The sequence below is a fragment of the Vipera ursinii genome, assembly GCF_947247035.1.
Source record: "Vipera ursinii genome assembly, chromosome: 5".
NCBI classification, from domain to species: Eukaryota; Metazoa; Chordata; class Lepidosauria; order Squamata; family Viperidae; genus Vipera; species Vipera ursinii.
In genome coordinates this window covers 47,143,462-47,161,983 of record NC_139518.1, presented here as the reverse complement: position 1 = coordinate 47,161,983, position 18,522 = coordinate 47,143,462, and the positions used below count along the sequence as shown (strand labels likewise).

Below are 18,522 nucleotides of genomic sequence, written 5' to 3'. Positions count from 1 at the left end.
ATGGGGCCCATTGTTCAAGTCTGTCAAGATCTTTTTGAATCCTGACCTTGTCTTCTGGAGTTTTGGCTATTCCTGCCAGCTTAGTGCCATCTGCAAATTTGATGAGTTCCCCTTTATACCCTCATCTAAGTCATTTATGATGATATTGAAGAGTATTGGGCCTAAGACGGAACCCCACTGCATCCCTTCCCTACACAGAGCATTCTGAAGACATAGGGTACAGGTTTGAAGTCAATAAGGTTAATACTATATTAATATTGAGTTTCCTGAAAATATTTTTCTTTGTAAAAATACACATCATCTTTTAAAGAAATAAACTGTAAGAAAAATATTAAAACTTTTTAGCATATCTAAATGTAAACTTTTCACCATCTACCTCACTATTATCACTTGAACTTCTAAGTCATTTATTAACAAGTTAAAGAGCACTGGTACTAATACTAATACAAACTGTCACATTTGTTCACATCACTGCAGATGGCTTATGCAATGGACCATATAAAAGTTTCCGTACAATGGATTTACAGCATAATTCCTCCTATGAACTGGAAAAAATCATTAAATGCAGTATATTCAAAAGATATTAGTAGGTACATCCTCTGAACGTCTGTCTTGATAAGTCCTAATTTTTTTCTCTCAACCTTCCCCCTATCAAAAGTGAAAGCAGCACATCCTCCAAAATCTGTGAAGTCTGCAAATGTATTACAACATTGCCTTTACTTTGCATAATAAAAGGGAAAAAGCAGGAGTCAAAATAAAGAGATAACAGCTGTATCTGCACTAGAATTTATATTAACAGGACTGAACACTTGAAAAAATGCAAAGTAGGGTACACTAGGCCTGTCATAACTGGTCTCCAAATATTTTGTGTAGTTACTAGATGGCTGTAAAATGGCTAGAATTTTCTGTATTGCTTTATGACTAAATACGACAAACCTAATATATTGTATACAGTATAGCTGCATCAACACATACAGCGTTCAATATGTGTGTCACAGAGGTTTTTTTAAAGCTGTACACAGTATGTCGCTATCAAAAAAATCTTAGATTTCTTCACTGATTATAAATACCTTTCATTCCTCTCCAGGGCAAAAATAGTTTTGCAAATCGCTATTCCACGATAGCTTACTATAACAAATAAATAGTATCATTCATTCATTCACCCATTCGTGTGGGGGAAAAAAAATCCTGTTTCCTGGCGTAAACTCCAGAGACAGTAGTTATTTCCATAGAAACTCGCTTTCCCGGCAAGCTTTGCCTTTGCTCTGAGCATGCGCTTTGCTCCCTTGAGCTGTCGCTGGCTTGGCAGTAACCGGGGTGGGTGTCGCCGGCGGCGCATAGGCGCTCGCCATGGAGTCCTACGATGTGATCGCGAATCAGCCGGTGGTGATTGATAACGTGAGTCCGAGCGTGGTTGTGTTCTGCTCTGTGGGAAGGGGGGCGGGTGGGGCCGCTGCGATTGGCACGGAGTTTTTTTTTGCTCCTGATAGAAACCAGTGAGCGGATCTGTTAGCCGGTGATTTTCTGCTCCCCCACCCGCCGCCGCCCCGTCTCCGGGCAGTCTTCTTGCCCCTCGCCATTTCCCACCGAAGTTGGACTCTTTTCTCCTCCTCGATGAGTCAGGCCCGCGTTCCCGTTGGTCGATGCCTTTGCCATTCAATGGTAGAACGGCGCAGCCCGAAGAACAACGGAGCCGGTAATCCACGCCCTGTTGAGCTCCTCGCTCTCTGATTGGCCCCCTCTGCTCATCCTCGTCGAGCGTCATCGATTCGCGTTTCGCCCTGTAGATTTTGCTCCTCCTTTTCGGAGTTCATGCGCGATTGTTGGCGCCCTTGGCTACAGTGTTCGTTCTGTTTGACCTTTAAGGGGCTGTTTTGTTCTGACTGGCTGGTCCTGTCAAAGTGTGCGAGAGAAGATGGCCTAGGACTCAGGGGTAGGCAACCTCGGCTCTTTTATGACTCATGGACTTCAACTCCCAGAATTCCTGAGCCAGCTTGGCTGGCTCAGGAATTCTGGGAATTGAAGTCCATGAGTCATAAAAGAGCCGAGGTTGCCTACCCCTGGCCTAGGTAGCTGGGCCTGGAACATTGCTTAGCTCTCCTCCATTTTCCCTATGTGTATTTTTGCTGCCGCGTATAATTGCCCGCGCTGCTCTTTTTGTAAAACGGGGCTTGCAGGAGGAGTGCAGTGAGGAAACGTTTCCTAGATCCCGCCCAGTCTTCTTTCTGTCGTTTTTTCAGATTTCTCTCTGACCCAGAAAACGACAACGCTGCATTAAGAATCAGTTCATTAGTTAATATGATTGTTAAATGTTGCATTTTTTCCTCCCAAGCTTATGCAAAAGGCTGAGAAATGAAGAGTCAATCAAGGGGAATATTTGTAGCTAGTCTAGACTAAGCACTGATGATGTTACCTAGTTTGGATAATGAAACGTCTGCAAGAAAACAACGAAGCTCAGAGAGCGCCAAGGACCCTTCAAATGAAGGATTAGTTCAGTAAATACTAGCAAACAAGTGCTGTGCTTGTGGAGGATCCAAAGCGTTTCTCCTGAATATTTTTTTTAAAATGTACACTACTGTGATGCATACATCTTTGAACCCTGGAAGACAGGTTTTAGGAATTGTTAATTAATATTCATCATAGTAAATCTGGTGAATCAGATTTCCATGTTATGTTCAACAATTCTTTCTGGAACCCACTTCTTTGTTTCTTGGTACAATTCAAAATAGTGATTTTTACCTATAAATCTCCACAGGGTTTACAACCAAGTCATAGAAAAAAAAATGCTGCCTTCTAAAAGAACATGTCTGTAGTTTTATTATATGATGTGATTCAGGGATTCTTCTGTGTGCTAATTAGGTACAAAGAGGCTAAGTCGTTGGGAATATGGAACAGAGCTTTTTCTGTGGTGAGGTGGATTCCTTCCCCTGTAAAAGTTAATCTGTTTCCACCTTTCTTTAGTTTCAGGAAGATTGTTAGAATCCTTTTGTTCTGCACCTAACACCATTGCCATTTGTTAGTCACAAGCTCTCTATTGCTGGATACTTCAACAGTTTTAACACTAAGCAAAAATAGATGGGCCTTTTCTAGAGGCTTTTTTTGAGCCAGTCACATTGCTTCCACTTGAGGGAAGATTTCATGGGATCCCTTATTCACATTATTATCCTTGTGATTCTAGAAGGGTAGAAAATCACCCACATTCTCATACAATGCAATACCCCTTCTTCAAAACCCCCAAACATGCTTTGATTGCACCAATCATTTCCAAATATGAGGGCCATGCAGGTAAACTTTATTTTTAAGGGACACTAACCCTACACTTTCAAATAAGGCTGCCATTTATTTTTTTTACCAAGTTCACACAACTGCGCAAAAATGTTTAATTAGATATGCCGTTTTATTTTCCCATTATTTTTTCCCCTTCCCTAACAACTGTTGTGTTAAAGCTTCCTTTTACTGTATTTTTAATTGTAAAAGCTTAATAAAGATATTTGATTTTGTTGTGCACAGCCGTTAGAACTGTATTTTAAATACTTGTTTGCACAACATGGTAGGTTATTTTTTATTATTCAAGGTTTGCTATAAATTAACTCATCATAGGCAATTTTAAAAATTTAAAATAAAAAAATTAAAAAATGTTAGAAGGCAATTGCAAATAATTTCTCCATTATTGCTTACAAAGGGTATATGAACATGTGCATAAATTCACCAGGAGTCAGGTTTGACTCACCTGAGATTTTATTACTTTCAAAGCTACCTTCACATAGCATGCTTATCCACAGTTAAATTAACCATTATTTCTGCACTAAAGTTTTAACATGTTCTGCAAATGCTGCCACTGAGTCCCAAATTAGCCAACATGATTTCAACCTTGCAAGTTTGTTGTCTGAACCGAGCTGTGTCTGGCATATTATTTTTATAAATTCCTAAAGACGTATACAGAGGGGAGGATGTTTCAGTGTTCTGTAAATTATTAGGGTGATGTGATTTAGTGCTGTTTACTAGATCTTGTTTTTTGTACTGAGGAAAAGATCTGTCTTGCTATCTAGTTCTAAAACCTTTTGTCCCACACAAAGGAATTCTTCTTGGGTGGTCTGAGGCTTCCTAAGTATGGTAATGGGATGTGCTCCATCTAGTGGTCACATAAATTTATTAACAAGTCATACAGCTTTAATAAGGGAATTATTGGGCAAAGTTTTCATTGAAGGGGCTCAACAAGAATGCCACTGGTGCTAAATTTGGACAGTTATTTTTTTTCTCTTATGTTGATAGGCATAGTTTTGGAGCCAAGATGCTCATGAATAATTATTTCATTTCATTTCATTTCATGGTCTTTGTTTTTTATCCCAAAAGGGCTCTGGCATGATTAAAGCTGGCTTTGCAGGTGATCAAATACCTAAGTACTGTTTTCCAAACTAGTAAGTATCCTCATAATTTTGACTCATGTTCTATAATTTCCTTCTATGAACATTTTCTGCATGGAGTATACTGAGACTTTTTACCTATTTTGGCTCTGGCAATTGAACACACAGGCCAGGGGCATCAAACTCGCCTCATCATGTGACGTGTCACAACATATCACAACTTTTTCCCCTTGCTGGAGCTGGGTTGAGCATGGCTTCCATGTGACACATCCGGCCTAAGGGCTAGCAGTTTGACACCCCTACATTAGGCTATTCCATGGCCTATAAAATGCAGAATCCCTTAATACTGAGGGCTTGGCGGCGGCGGCGGGGGGGGGGGGAGCTCAGAAATAGATTTGGAATTTTAAGGATATTTGCAATTTGCTGCTTACAGCAAATTGGTATACTTTAGCTTATAAGAAGCAAAACAAATTAGTTTTTTCATTAATCCTGTGTTGGATTTTGGAGATATTTGATATTGGTTGTGTAGCATGAACTATTAACTCTCATTTGTAGACCATAATTTATGAATTAATGTGAGGTGTGCATTATGCTTATTCAATAACCATGGTTAAAATAAATCATCCTATGATATTAAACTCAACCACTCAGTTCAGGTTGCAACACCTTAATCTAATGATTCTAAAATGGTCTCTCAAAAGTAAATTTTTGAACTCATGCATCCATTTTTTCCTTTTGCGATACTTATTTCAGTGTTGGCAGACCAAAGCATGTCCGAGTTATGGCTGGAGCTTTGGAAGGTGACATTTTCATTGGCCCAAAAGCAGAGGTAAGGTTATGCTGATTTGACTGAAACTGTATTTTTTTTCAGGGTCACCAGAAACTGAGAAACAGCCTATGCTTTTTATCTAAACAGAATCCGATATTTATAGTTCGTATGTTCATCTTGATAAACAGATGGGGTTCTGGCCATTTGCTTAGGTTTATATTAGAGGTATTCCTGAATGAATTCAAATGGATTAAAGTAACAAACACGTGTCTTATCTGTACATAAGGAAACATATGCATTAAGGATGCGTACATATCTACATAGTTGCTGTTATAAAAATAAAATAAAGGTTTGTTGCATAATGAATATATTTCTTCAGTTATGTTACAACTGTGATTTCCATTGTAAATTTAGTGGTTATTATTTTTGGGAATCTTTTATCAGCAAGTCAATGTATGTTTATATATCTCCTCTGACTGATTGGTTGTCTTGTCTCTAATTTTATTAAGGAACATAGAGGTCTACTTTCTATACGGTACCCAATGGAACATGGAATAGTGAAGGATTGGAATGATATGGAGCGCATTTGGCAGTATGTGTATTCAAAAGATCAACTCCAGACATTCTCTGAAGAAGTGAGCTACCTTTCTTTAAAGTCCCGGAGCCCCAAATAAGAGAAAAACCTGTATCTGCTTTTTAAACTCAGTGGCAACTCTGTCAGCATTTTTTATTCTGTTCTTCCATGTCTAGAAAATTATCTAGGAATATAGGTTTCTATGAGTGAAGCTTCTGCTGTTAGCTTATTTCTGAACATAGGAATGAATTTCAGGAAGAGTAGGGATGTATAGTCATGTCTGACCTGAAGTCTTATACACATGGTGCCAAGATGTCATGTGGTTTGCTATATTTTGACTTAATGTGAGAATAGGTAATATGTAAGAATATGTACCAACTTATTTTGGCTTAGCCTGAATTGGGTTATTGGCTAGATTCATACAGGGACTAAGCAGTAATTTATTGAGTATGTCATGGCTGAAAATGTGCATTGCACTGAGTCAGAACCAAACAACCATAAGATGTTCTGTAGTGGCACAGAGGTTAGAATGCAGTATTGCAGGCTAATTCTGCCAACTGCCAGCAGTTTGATTCTCACCGGCTCCAGGCTGACTCAGCCTTCCATCCTTCCAAGGTCAGTAAAATGAGGAGCAAGATTATTGGGGGCAATAGGCTGACTCTGAAATGTTTACATAGGTGGTATATAAGTCTAAGTGCTATTGTTATCTGATGTGTGACCAGCCATTTAACAAAAGTGGATTAACATTTTCTGATTTAACATAGGGGACGCAAGCATGGCCTTTCAACATAGTAATTCCTCTCTCTACTATAACAAGTCATAGAGTCATAGAGTTCTGGTAGCTGAGTCCCTTGTCTTCCTAATCACTAGCATCCTGTGCTCTTGACGGAAGCGCCACTGAATCCTCGTAAGAACCGTGAACGAGCAGCTGAGGTTTTCTTTGAGACTTTCAATGTGCCAGCTCTGTTCATCTCTATGCAAGCTGTGCTTAGCCTGTAAGTATCTTACCTACTCCTTTTTTAAAGCTCAACTTGGAAGAGAAAATAAAGTCTGCAATTCATTGTATTACTTTGTATATGGAATGCAAGGAGATTTTCCACATGCATACACAAGTAGATCTTTGTTCATTGCATCTGGATTTTTTCTAAAGATTTCTTTAATGGTGTATGCCTTGACAAGAGATTTTAACCCATATTACAAATACAGAAACAGCAGTAAAAATCCACTGTTAGTACATATAAAGAGTGGATTTTTACTGCTGCTTCTGTATAAACTCTGGGGCTTTGGGCCCAATGCCTCACTTTCATAGTGGATTTAAAATTTTATCTTTCCTCTGTTTTAATTTGATTATAATTTATGTATTATTATATCAGTATTGCATTATTGATGTAATAATACATCAACTGTTGTCACTGATTTTCTTTCATAAAGATTGCTGTTTAGTTAGAATAGAATTATGATGGGGGAATTGCTGTCTTGGAAGTGTTACAGATTATCCATCAAATATTGTTGATTTTCTCCTTTCTGTAGTTATGCAACAGGACGAACTACAGGGGTGGTGTTGGACTCTGGGGATGGGGTCACCCATGCGGTACCTATTTATGAAGGTTTTGCAATGCCCCACTCCATTATGCGCATTGACATAGCTGGCCGTGATGTCTCTCGTTTTCTTCGTCTCTATCTCCGGAAGGAAGGCTATGACTTCCATACATCATCTGAATTTGAGATCGTCAAAACTATAAAAGAGGTGCATGGATGCCCTTTGTTTTTGATTCTGGGGTCTCTTCTGTTTTAAGGTACTGAGCAGAGGAGGGTGGATTGAGCAGTTACAGCTGATATATGTCATAGCATTTGCTAATGTCTATCCAGATTACAAGAAAAGATGTGGAAACAAGCCTGTTTAAATTGCATCTATGATGCAGAACTGCTTTCTTTTGGCTCTTGAAGGCCATCGTCCCTTAATTCTATTTTAATCTCAGTCCAGTCAGTAAGTTCAGAGAAGTTATATGATTATAGTCCTAACTGTGCTCATTCATATACTAGACATAAGATTGCAGTTTTTAAAATTAATAAATACCCTTCACAGAAAGCTTTGGTGCTTAGAAAGCTATCACATCTGAAAAACAAATAGAATATTCTTACCCTGGCTTTTTGCATATATATATGGGAGTGTTTTTCTTTTGTTAAAATGGTAAAACAGGGAAATCTTTCAGACATTTCCATAAATATGACTTTCTAAAATGGTTGTTATTGCATTACATGATCCTTTCAGATTACTGGCTCGTGTCTAATCCAATGACAAGAAAAATTGCAAATTTAAAAAACTACAGCATATCAACGTTACTCACCTTTGGGACCAATTTTCATTTATTTTGCATGAAGTCAAGGACTTTATTTGCCACTGGTAGATCAATAAATTTATGGCTGATGCAAGATTTCACTGTTTAACCATTAGGTCAGGAATGCAGAATTTGCTTAATAGAGAAGCAATGGGAACATCTTAGCAAGAAAAATCAAAGTTGGGCAAAGCTGATTCCCAGGTCTTTTGGGAAAGCTACCAGTTATAGTATATCCAGGAATCTTGGCCCTTCTGATTATAAACTCCTTATGTAGAAGGATTTCTGAGTTCTACAAAAGCCAAGGATAATAAAGCAGACATGCCTAATTCTGATTAATAGATACTTCAACTTTGACATAAAAACTCAGTTTACCTATAACAGTCAATGATTATGTTATAGCATGATACTTGAGAAAGTGAGTGGAAAACAATTACTTCATCCCAATTTCTGTTCCATAATGAAGCTACTAGGTCATTCTAGAAAAGCATTACTTCTTAACCTCTGTGTTTAAAACATCGAAACTCTAGTTAATTTTTACAAGTTGTCATTCCCAGGTGGCTCACAATGTAAAAAAAATTAAAAACAATGTACAGCACCACAAAAAGCTGAAATTTTAGTTAAAGAGAGAAAACAAGCCTTGGAAAATTGCAGAAGCCTTATCTGTCTTAAAATTATAACAAAATGGGTGTCAGGTAAGCCTCCCTAAAGAATGAATTCTACAACTGAAGTAGTACCACTAAAATATAATTTCTCTAGTCACTTGAGCAACTCACCTTTGATAATAGAGCTAGTTTATCTTACATAATTTCTGCAAAAGTGTACATGAGACACTCAGAATATGCCATCTGATATATCTATATACCATTTTAATGGCATATTCTGAATGGCTTGTGTACCTTATTATAATCATAATGTAATCATATAGGCTTGTTCAGCTTGATATCTTCCAGTTCTCAGTGACTAGCTCCAGGTTGAGAAAAGTGGCTTAACTCATGAACAATGGTCTCTCTTTACATAATCTTTGTGTTGTTGTTAGTTGCGAAGTTGTGTCCAACCCATCGCGACCCCATGGGCAACGTTCCTCCAGGAAGTCCTTTTTGTACTGTCCATGGGGTTTTCATGGCAAAGATACTGGAGTGGGTTGCCATTTCATTCTCCAGTGGATCACGTTTTGTCAGAACTCTCTGCTATGACCTGTCTGTCTTGGGTGGCCCTGCACGGCATAGCTCATAGCTTCATTGAATTACGCAAGTCCCATCGCCACGACAAGGCAGTAATCCATGAAGGGGACATAATCTTTAAACCTCAGCTAATATTTAAATCTGGGCTACCATCTACTATGTGATCAGCTGGAAAGATCATATAGTGTTTTATTACAGAATTGCTGTTGAGTGTAGTAAGTCAAATAGTGTAAAAGCTGTTCTATGACCTTTGTATCATTGTTGAATAAGGCTACTTATGCTGAAAACGCCATCTTATAGATTCATCTGTATTCCACAAAATAATGTCTTATGCAAAAGTAACATGCTATTGGAAAGCTTTGTTATCATGGATTTTGTTTGTAGAACTACTGGTTCTTCATAAATTTTCTAGAATTTTTCATTTTTAATCATTAAATGGTTAAGAATTTTATGACATTTGGATGGTGAGGCACCTTGCATGTTAGAAATGGGAATAAAAAACAGTACAAAATGGCAAAAAGCCATTGAAGGACAGTACATCTGGAGCATCTGAGTGAAAATTGTCTTACCATATGCTGCTTGTTTGAATGTTGATGATTATTATCTTTGCTTGTCATTCCTCCACAGCGGGCTTGCTATTTGTCAGTAAACCCTCAGAAGGATGAAACTTTAGAAACTGAAAAAGCTCAGTATTACCTTCCTGATGGAAGCACCATTGAGGTTTGTTAAAACTTTACATAATTTAAATATTTCTTAAAAGAAATGATGGAAAGAGGCCCTGAAGTGATGCCTGCAGGCCCCTTCAGGATTCTAGGATATAAGTGGTCTTGTCTTAAATTCATTCATCTTTTAATCATCTCTTTGTTTATTTTGAGTTGCCATTTTTTCCTTCTCTCCTTTTTATTTCAGTGGATTGGTATGACTGCTACTTCTAGTCTCAGTCATCTGACACAATCTTAGTAAGATTGTATTCTTTACAATAAGAGTAGAACAAAATGTGAAATCTTACCAGTTTTCAAATGTTTTGAATTTCAGTTCTCATCTGACCTGTCAATAAGTCAATGAAAAAGTTGACATATTGTTTTAAAAGTTGTCCAAAACATTTGGATAGCATCGGACTGCTTAAGTCCTACTTTAGAATCTTAAAAAAGAGTAATTTATAAGCATATCAGTTCATCACCACAGTACTGAAGGGGGTAGTGGTGGTGGTGGCGTGTCCTTGTCTCTGCACTTCAAGTTCTGTTCAAGGGTCCTTTTAGCTTAGACTAGTGGGGTGGGAAGAAAGTCTTTGTATGAGCATAAGAATATTCATGTGACACAGTTTTTTCAATCTAGGAAATAAGATTTCTTATATACCACCCAGAATGCTGATATTCTTGTTCTCTTTGCAGATTGGTCCTGCCCGATTCAGGGCTCCTGAATTACTGTTCCGTCCAGATCTGATTGGAGAAGAATGTGAGGGATTGCATGAAGTTCTGGTTTTTGCAATTCAGAAGTCTGACATGGACTTAAGGCGAACTCTCTTTTCCAACATTGTGCTTTCTGGAGGCTCAACGCTCTTCAAAGGTTCCTCCTGATGCTTATTTGACTTTATGTGGTTTGAACTTAACTTGAAATAAGTTTAGTCTCCTTACCTAGTTTGGAATTGTTGAAAATAATATTAGCTATTAGCTCCTTGGGAGTAAATATTGGCAGCACTCCATATAATTCTTTTCCTGGAAACAGGCAAAAAAAATTCCCAGAAAAATCTTCTTCCAGCCCTGTTGGAGGAACCGAAGGTCAGCAAGCTAGATTCACATATTGCTTCTGGGAAAATAGTCATAGCATTTCTTAATATATCCCTTTTTTAATATTAATGAAATACAGTTTTTGTGTGCTTAAATGATTTTTCCTGTTCTATCATTTATCTGATCTGTATAGTTCAACAGTCCCCAACCTTCCTGCCTCCATGGATTGGCAGCAGCAGTAGTGGCAGCAGCGAGGAAGAAGGGATGGTCTCATGCACAAATGAAGCTTTGTGCGCCTGCCCTCCACTTGCGCAGTCTGGTTGCCAATGGGCCACGGATCAGTACCGATCTGTGGCCAGAGGGTTGGGCACCCCTGGTGTAGCTTATGTATTAACACACTTCATGTATTTATTATAGAGGAAAAAGATGTTGATGTTGTTTCAGTCATTGGTTGATTCTAGATTTGTTTTCAGGAAACCTAGATTACTTTATAGTATCCTAAGTTGTTAACTCAAATTATTGCTTATATTTAATAGGTTTTGGTGATAGGCTTCTGAGTGAAGTAAAGAAACTGGCCCCTAAAGATGTCAAAATCAGGGTATGTAGAGCTTGTTTGGAGGTTGTAACAGGGGAGCACAACTACTGTATACACTTGCCTGAAGATGAGTACACTCCTCTTTGGATGGTTATTCTTTTCTACCAGTTGCACAGCTTCAGGAGGGATGCACATGGAGCAGTGAAGGAGGAAGAGGACACCAGCCAGATCAGCAGAATCAACCCTAGTAATCAATAGGGTGACATGTTGCAACTATATAATCCTCACGTTAAAGGACTTAAGAACCCTGTCATGCTCTGTTTTAACTAGAATCTACTCAGATTTCACCAAAACATGTTTTTTAATGGTAATTTTATTAACAATTATGTTTGCAACAATAAAAACTAATACAAACTAAAAAGACAAAATAAAAGAGCAGAAGATACACGAAATAAAGAAAATAGAAAAGAAAAAAAGAAAAATACAGTAAAGAAAAAGGAAAGAAATATATGCAGAAGTGGCTTGCTATCTTCATCATAACAAGTATAAACAATTTTAATAACTTATCACCTTCTCTTGAAATACGTCAAATGATCTCTTCTTCCCATATCCCATTTCTTATCTATAAACAAATCCATAAAAATGTCATTTCAGTCCTGATGTTAGCAAAAGTCTATTAAGGGTTGCCAGATATAACAACGTATCTATTTTACCCTTGATCAAATAAACCAATTTTAGGGGACTGGAGGCTAAAATATAGAGAGAATGGTCACTGGAATTGGGTATGTCTAGTTTAATGTCTAGGGGTGACACATGTAATCCCAGTATCTCAGGGGCTGCCACAAAGAAGAGGGAGTCAAGCTATTCTCCAAAGCACCCGAAGGCAGGACAAGAAGCAACGGATGGAAACTAACCAAAGAGAGAAGCAACCTAGAACTAAGGAGAAATTTCCTGACAGAACAATTAATCAGTGGAATAACCTGCCTCCTGAAGTTGTGAATGCCCCAACACTGGAAGTTTTTAAGAAGAGACTGGACAACCATTTGTCTGAAATGGTAAAGGGTTTTCTGCCTGAGCAGGGGGTTGGACTAGAAGACCTCCAAGGTCCCTTCCAGCTCTAGTAGTATTAGTATTATCCTTTTTACTTCCAAGTAAAAGTAGAGTTAATTCCTTCAAATGTCATAAACCTTTTTCTTTCTTTTAACTTTTTCTTTATCCTCTCACAAAATTCTTCAAAACCTTAAGCTTTTTTGTCAATTAAACATAGCAAAAGCACTTACAATTACATACCACTCCATAGTGCTTTACATCATTATGAACAGTTTATAAGTGTCAGCATATTGCCCCCAACAATCTGTGTCCTCATTTTATTGATCTCAGAAGAATAGAAGGCTGAGTCAGCTTTGAGGTCAGGATGGAACTCTTAACTGTGGACAGAGTTAGGAAAATTATCCAGCTCATTCTCTTGATTTCTTCTTTTAATCCCTTTTAATCATTAAAATGCCAGCCAGTTTCTTTTGCATATCCAATATAACATACTTTTGCATGTCATTCTTCTACTCTGCCATTTTTAAATCTACTTTTAACTGTCAATTTTGTCAGGTAGAATTTGTTCCATAACATATTTTAGACACAATCTATCCATAGAGGCAGACACTTGTAAAATTAACTTCTGGATCTATTGTTCAAAAATTATCCTTTATTATGTCCAATATTAAAATATTTTGCTTTATTCTGTATTTATAACTTAAGTTCGAGTCTTCTCCTTTAATTGTAATCTTTAGTTCCTTCAAATTCCCTCTAGTGCCCATTTTTTAAAAATCTTATTTTATTTTGGTTTTTTTTTAAAAAAAAACATGCAAAACAAACTCATTTTCTTACTGGAAGAATTCTTTATAATTAATTCCAAAATTTTATTTCAGATTTATCTAGACCCTCAGGATGTTTGTAACTTTCTAAAATCAAAGTTTTAATCACCCTTTTTGCTGTTTATTAAAAAAATTGTTTTAAGTTCTCAAACTTTACTTTAAATGTGCTTAGCTAACAGTTGAATGGAAACTCACTCAGAGTTGTAAAACTTGTAAATCTAATGGTTTACAATAGCTGAAAAGCAGTTGACAAGCAATTTCTGAAAGTGATTAAAACGAAGTATGCAAACTTGGTGTCTTTTCAAAGCCCCCAACTGCAAGATGGCTATTCCTTTGCCTATTAGAGCTCTAAATCTGCCTGACACCGCTGTCTTGTCCTCTCCTTGTGAGGGATAACTGTCTTTAGCACTTGAGGACAATCTTAAGTCTTTTCCTTGTCCGAAGTGGAATTATCAAAGAGCCAATCTACTTACCAGCTCTTCATTATTGCCATGGCTGGTAGTGAAACCAGTGAAACCTGAACAGCGTGAGGTGATTACTGTGGCCCTCACACGTTACTGAACAATAGCTCTCAAGATCCCTCACCATTTTCCTTGGAGTTGCTTAGAGTGGTAAATTAATTTGGAGAGACATAAATTACTATGGTGGTATAATGTAGTTACCTATGATTAACCTATGGTTTATGAATTTTCAGGATTTAGATTAACAGTAGGGGCTATGTTAATAAACGTAGTAAGCCAAAATGTGATAAAGGTGATTAATGGTTCAGTGTGTCAGGTAAACACAACTCTAGACTTCAAAGAGTCATTTTAACAGATTGTCAACCACAGTCATATGTACCTTTGTGACTTTCAAATCGGTTGGTTGAGACTGTTAGGAAAAAAAATCCAATAGCCTGCAATATAAGAGCTTTGTAAGTTTGGTGTCTGGACAATAAATGTCTTCTTCTTCCTCACTTTTTATTTTAATCACTAGATATCTGCTCCTCAAGAGAGACTATATTCTACGTGGATTGGGTATGTACAACATCTCCTGCAGCAGAAATTGTAGTTTTACTTGCCTTTACATGGATTCACACATTTTATTAAACTAAAAAGTGATTCATTTAAAGCTAAGAAGACTCTGAACTAAAGTCTTTTACTCTGTATGGTATACAACAAATTACTGCAGTTAAATAATGTGAAGGGTCTTTAGGGAAGTTTGAAGCAAACTTTTTAATAACGATATGCTGAAATGAAGAGACTTGGAAACTCTAGTAGGACCTATATTTATTCTCCTAAATGGACAAAAGTGGTGTATGTATTTTCACATGCAGTAAGAAAACACTGCCTGCACTGATGTGTTTAGATAAAGTCCTGCATGACTTTGCATTGCAAAAGATATTAAATTCCAGAGAGCAAGTTTACTTATTAAAATCTCAATGGGCTAACTGGAACTCACTGTTGCCATATGAATTGAATGCACCCAGCATATGTGCACTTGGTTTAGAGACAGTGTGATTGTATAGTGGTTAAGGTGCCGGAAAATCCAAGTTCCAATCCTTGCTTTGACTTAGAAGTCAGCTAGTTCACTTTGGGCCAGTCAATCTTCAATAAAAAAAAGCTCTATTTCTACATTGAATTGATTCAGGATAATAATAATAATAATAATATAATGATGATAGGTATATAGATAGATAGATAGATATAGATTATTTTGTTGCCATACTTTTGAAAAGTAAACTCCAGACATCCTGTAGTTTTCATTAACAGCTTAATAACTATGATATTTTTAGAGTTAAAAATGTTGTTCCTGATAGTCTTGCATCTAACTCCTGTGCTTGTTCCTCTACAGAGGTTCCATCCTGGCTTCACTTGACACATTTAAGAAAATGTGGATTTCCAAGAAAGAATATGAGGAAGACAGTTCCTGGGCAATCCACCGAAAAACCTTCTAACTCAACCAAATTCAGGGGTCTCTTCAGATATTTGTTCTTATTCTCAACTCTCTTCTGAATCTCCAAGGAATTCTCTGTGTGTGCATGAATGGATAAATGGGTGCCAGCACACCCTGGACTTTGACAGAGCCAAAGGGAAAGCTGGGTTTTGACCTGACTTCCAACTGGTGGTGTGGGGTGAAAATGAGACTTAATTCACTGGAAAAATCAGTTCCCCCCTTTTTTCCCCCTAGGTGACCCACAAACCTTTGTGGGAAAGGAAGGAAACCCTATTATGTCACAGATGAAATTTTGGGTAATATAAAAGTGAATAATAAGACGGAAATAGAATATGTCAACTAATATTTGATCAAATTCAGATAGGCTGACAAGGTGGAAACTGAGCACAGAAAATGATAGTGATTTCCATGCTCAGTGGACATTTTTAGGTGGTTAATTCAGAGCTTTCCTTCTCGCCCACCCCTTTTCCCCTAACAAGCAGAAAAGAGAATAAGCACATTCGTAACTGTTACAACTCCATTTACTGCTGTGTACATGTATGTATATTCTTAGGCTGGTATGTGTGAATTAGAATCACGATATGATAGTTGGAGCAGTTAATTTTAGGAACTAGTTTATAATGCATGACCTAGATCAGAAAGCCCTCCTTTGTTCTTTTCTAGACAATTGGTTTTGGCAGCCTATAGCAGCTGTCATTTAACTAATGGAAGATGATTCCAAAATGTGTTTGATGGCCCATTCTGTTCTTCCTCTGCCCACCCTCTCTTTTCCTAACCTAAACAAGTAAGTTCCAAATGTTAATCTTGATCCTTCCTGAAATGCAAAAACATTGTGCCTGTGTCACAATTTCTGCCCAAGGGGGTCTTCAGCCAAGCTTGGTGGGAGCCATGCAATTGTTTTTAGACTTGTTTTATTTATTGAGAAGTTTTGGCGGTTGCTGAACTACTAAGTACTACTAAAATTAGTTCCACCATTTTCTATGCCCTATTATATTGTATTTGCTCATAGTTTAATACTAGCACTAATGTTTTAACAAAATATTTGTTAAATGCTATGAGGTCTGTTTGGCGGCCCTGCTGTATTATTTTTGGATTTGTTGCTTCAGTGAATGCACCACTTGAGAAAACAGTGAATTGTATTAGAATGTTTGAGTGTAATAGTAATCTCCAGAAGGTTGGCATTCTAAAATAATGTCAACCACTGATTTTACATGCTACAAAAAGGAAAATTAATCTTTGAACTCATTTTTGTTTGTTTTCTATACATATTTTGGTGCTTACATTTTTTTACTTTGCTGCTGAAAACCAAATATTTTTGCATTTTTGGCCATTTAAGTATTTAAAGATTAGGCATCAGGAAAAGAAGCCTTACATCTACCAATTGCCAAATATTGGAAGAGAAACTGCAGTCAGGAGTAAAAAGTAAAGAACTTGTACTATCCCAGAGGATAAAAGCAGAGTGTTTGTTACTGTAGTATATTGTAAATGTGATCCTGTTGTGTTTTCGGTTGAAAGCCTGTTTTTCTTCTTCCTTCAGCAACAGAAAAATTACACAGGATTTAAGTACTGAATATTTAGTGGCAGACTGCCTCTGTTTCAGAGTTTATAAGAGCAAGATCCATACTGGTTGAATGGATGGAGGGAAATATAGCTTCTCTTGCAAGCAGGCTGATTAGAAATGCATATAATGCATGCAGTCTTGCGCATTATTCAGCTATCCTTTAATGTTAAAAATAGAGTAAGATCTGAGGATACAGTTCTCCCTGAGTAAATTTTCCTTAGTCCCCCTTCTAGTGTAAAAGCAGATATATTTTTCAGAAGAATCTTTAATAATAATTGACTTGTAAGGGAGGAAAACAAACAGACATATCTGAATTCAACAATTATCTACGTGTACATAAATATAACTATTTTCTCTGTGTTTTTTTATTTCCTGATATAGTTTTCTTACCTTGGATGTATCATAAGCTTTTAAGGTGACATTGCTAGATCATATCCTCATTACAAAATAACAGTCTCACAATTCAGTTATTGTTGTAATTAAACCTTCCTGAACAAGTCATTTAGTTTGTTATTGGAACTGAAATGAAATTTCTGCTATGCTTGATTCAAAAGTTCATTGCATGCCTGAGCAAGATCTTGAGTAGTTGATGCGCTTTGATTTTAACTATTTGCTTTCTAAGCAGAGGCTCAAGCAATGTCACTGTTGTGTTGATCAAGGCTTGAGTTGTAGATCTGTTTTTCTACACAAGTATACTTTTTTCTGTTGGTTCTAAATGTGTTCAGATAAAGTAGAAGCCTGGGGTACTGGCATTAGACAAAGTTTAGAAAACTACAGAATTAAATGCAGGTTTAGACACAGTAGACTAGTTACAAAAAAATAGAGTATTAGCTTTTTTTTTTACAAGATTTATGTACAGGGTAACCTGGGATTTCTCATGGAAGACCACAGGATTGGTTTTTCACTGCAGGAAAGGGCAAATAGCCCGTATTTCTTACCTTGCACTATGGTAATGTCACATTTTATTCTAGTTGTATAGCATTTGAAATGTGTGTCCAGTGCAGGCTACTACTTTGGAGGCCTTGAGTCTTTGAGTTACTTGAAAAAAAACAGAAAAATTTAGTATTAATGAAATTTGTACTGTAATTGCAGTAATGAAGGGATAGTTGGAAATAATAAGGGCTACAGCTTGTACTGGTATGAAAGATGGCAAACTATTACTGTAATTTATTTTAGTTCATGTTTATGGCTGTATATTTGTGGAACTAGCATTCCTATGTATAAACAATCCTTAATTACCCCCTTCCCTTCATTTAATTCATGGCAATTTTTCCTTTGTTTTGACACCAGAAGCAGTAAAATTGTAATGTATACTAAACAGACAAATCCAGCACTGGTTTTATCAGTCTGATGCTATACTTCACACAGATGTGCAAATCACTGTGGGGTATTACCTACTGTACGTAAATAAAATTACTAATATACAGTGTGGTTAATTAATGTAAGTGATCTTATTTTCGTTTAAGTCTTAGGCACAAAGCCTGCTTGGTGAACTTGGGCTAATATATATATATATATTACGGTATATATATTATATATATAATCCTCTACCTAGCTTTCATGGCATCCATTAAGACAGCTAGGATTCTTACATTACTAGACAAGCTTTCTTCACTTTAAATTGGACATACACAGAAAGTTTTGATGTAGAAAGACAGCTGATTTTCTC

The 18,522-nt window shown here is 37.0% G+C and overlaps 1 protein-coding gene across 2 annotated transcripts; it reads left to right on the top strand.

Moving 5' to 3' along the window:
- Positions 1-1,295: 1,295 nt before the first annotated feature.
- On the top strand, positions 1,296-17,792 carry ACTR1A (actin related protein 1A). Of its 2 annotated transcripts, XM_083364456.1 has the most exons (11): positions 1,296-1,398; positions 4,354-4,418; positions 5,118-5,193; positions 5,643-5,768; positions 6,578-6,702; positions 7,238-7,454; positions 9,855-9,947; positions 10,619-10,793; positions 11,491-11,552; positions 14,333-14,373; positions 15,191-17,792. In XM_083364456.1, exons 1-11 carry the CDS (start codon positions 1,351-1,353, stop codon positions 15,291-15,293), a joined length of 1,131 nt encoding a protein of 376 aa, XP_083220582.1. In that variant the 5' UTR covers positions 1,296-1,350; the 3' UTR covers positions 15,294-17,792. The 2 variants fall into 2 exon arrangements, with proteins under 2 accessions (XP_083220582.1, XP_083220581.1); XM_083364455.1 differs by lacking the exons at positions 14,333-14,373; positions 15,191-17,792 and having other exon boundaries at positions 11,491-12,546.
- Positions 17,793-18,522: the final 730 nt, after the last annotated feature.

Excerpts from the sequence above, each read along its gene's own strand:
- ACTR1A (XM_083364455.1), top strand. The coding sequence starts at position 1,351 with ATGGAGTCCTACGATGTGATCGCGAATCAGCCGGTGGTGATTGATAAC. Across the intron at positions 4,419-5,117 it reads AAGTACTGTTTTCCAAACTA|TGTTGGCAGACCAAAGCATG; the intron begins GTAAGTATCCTC and ends TACTTATTTCAG. Across the intron at positions 5,769-6,577 it reads TCCAGACATTCTCTGAAGAA|CATCCTGTGCTCTTGACGGA; the intron begins GTGAGCTACCTT and ends CCTAATCACTAG.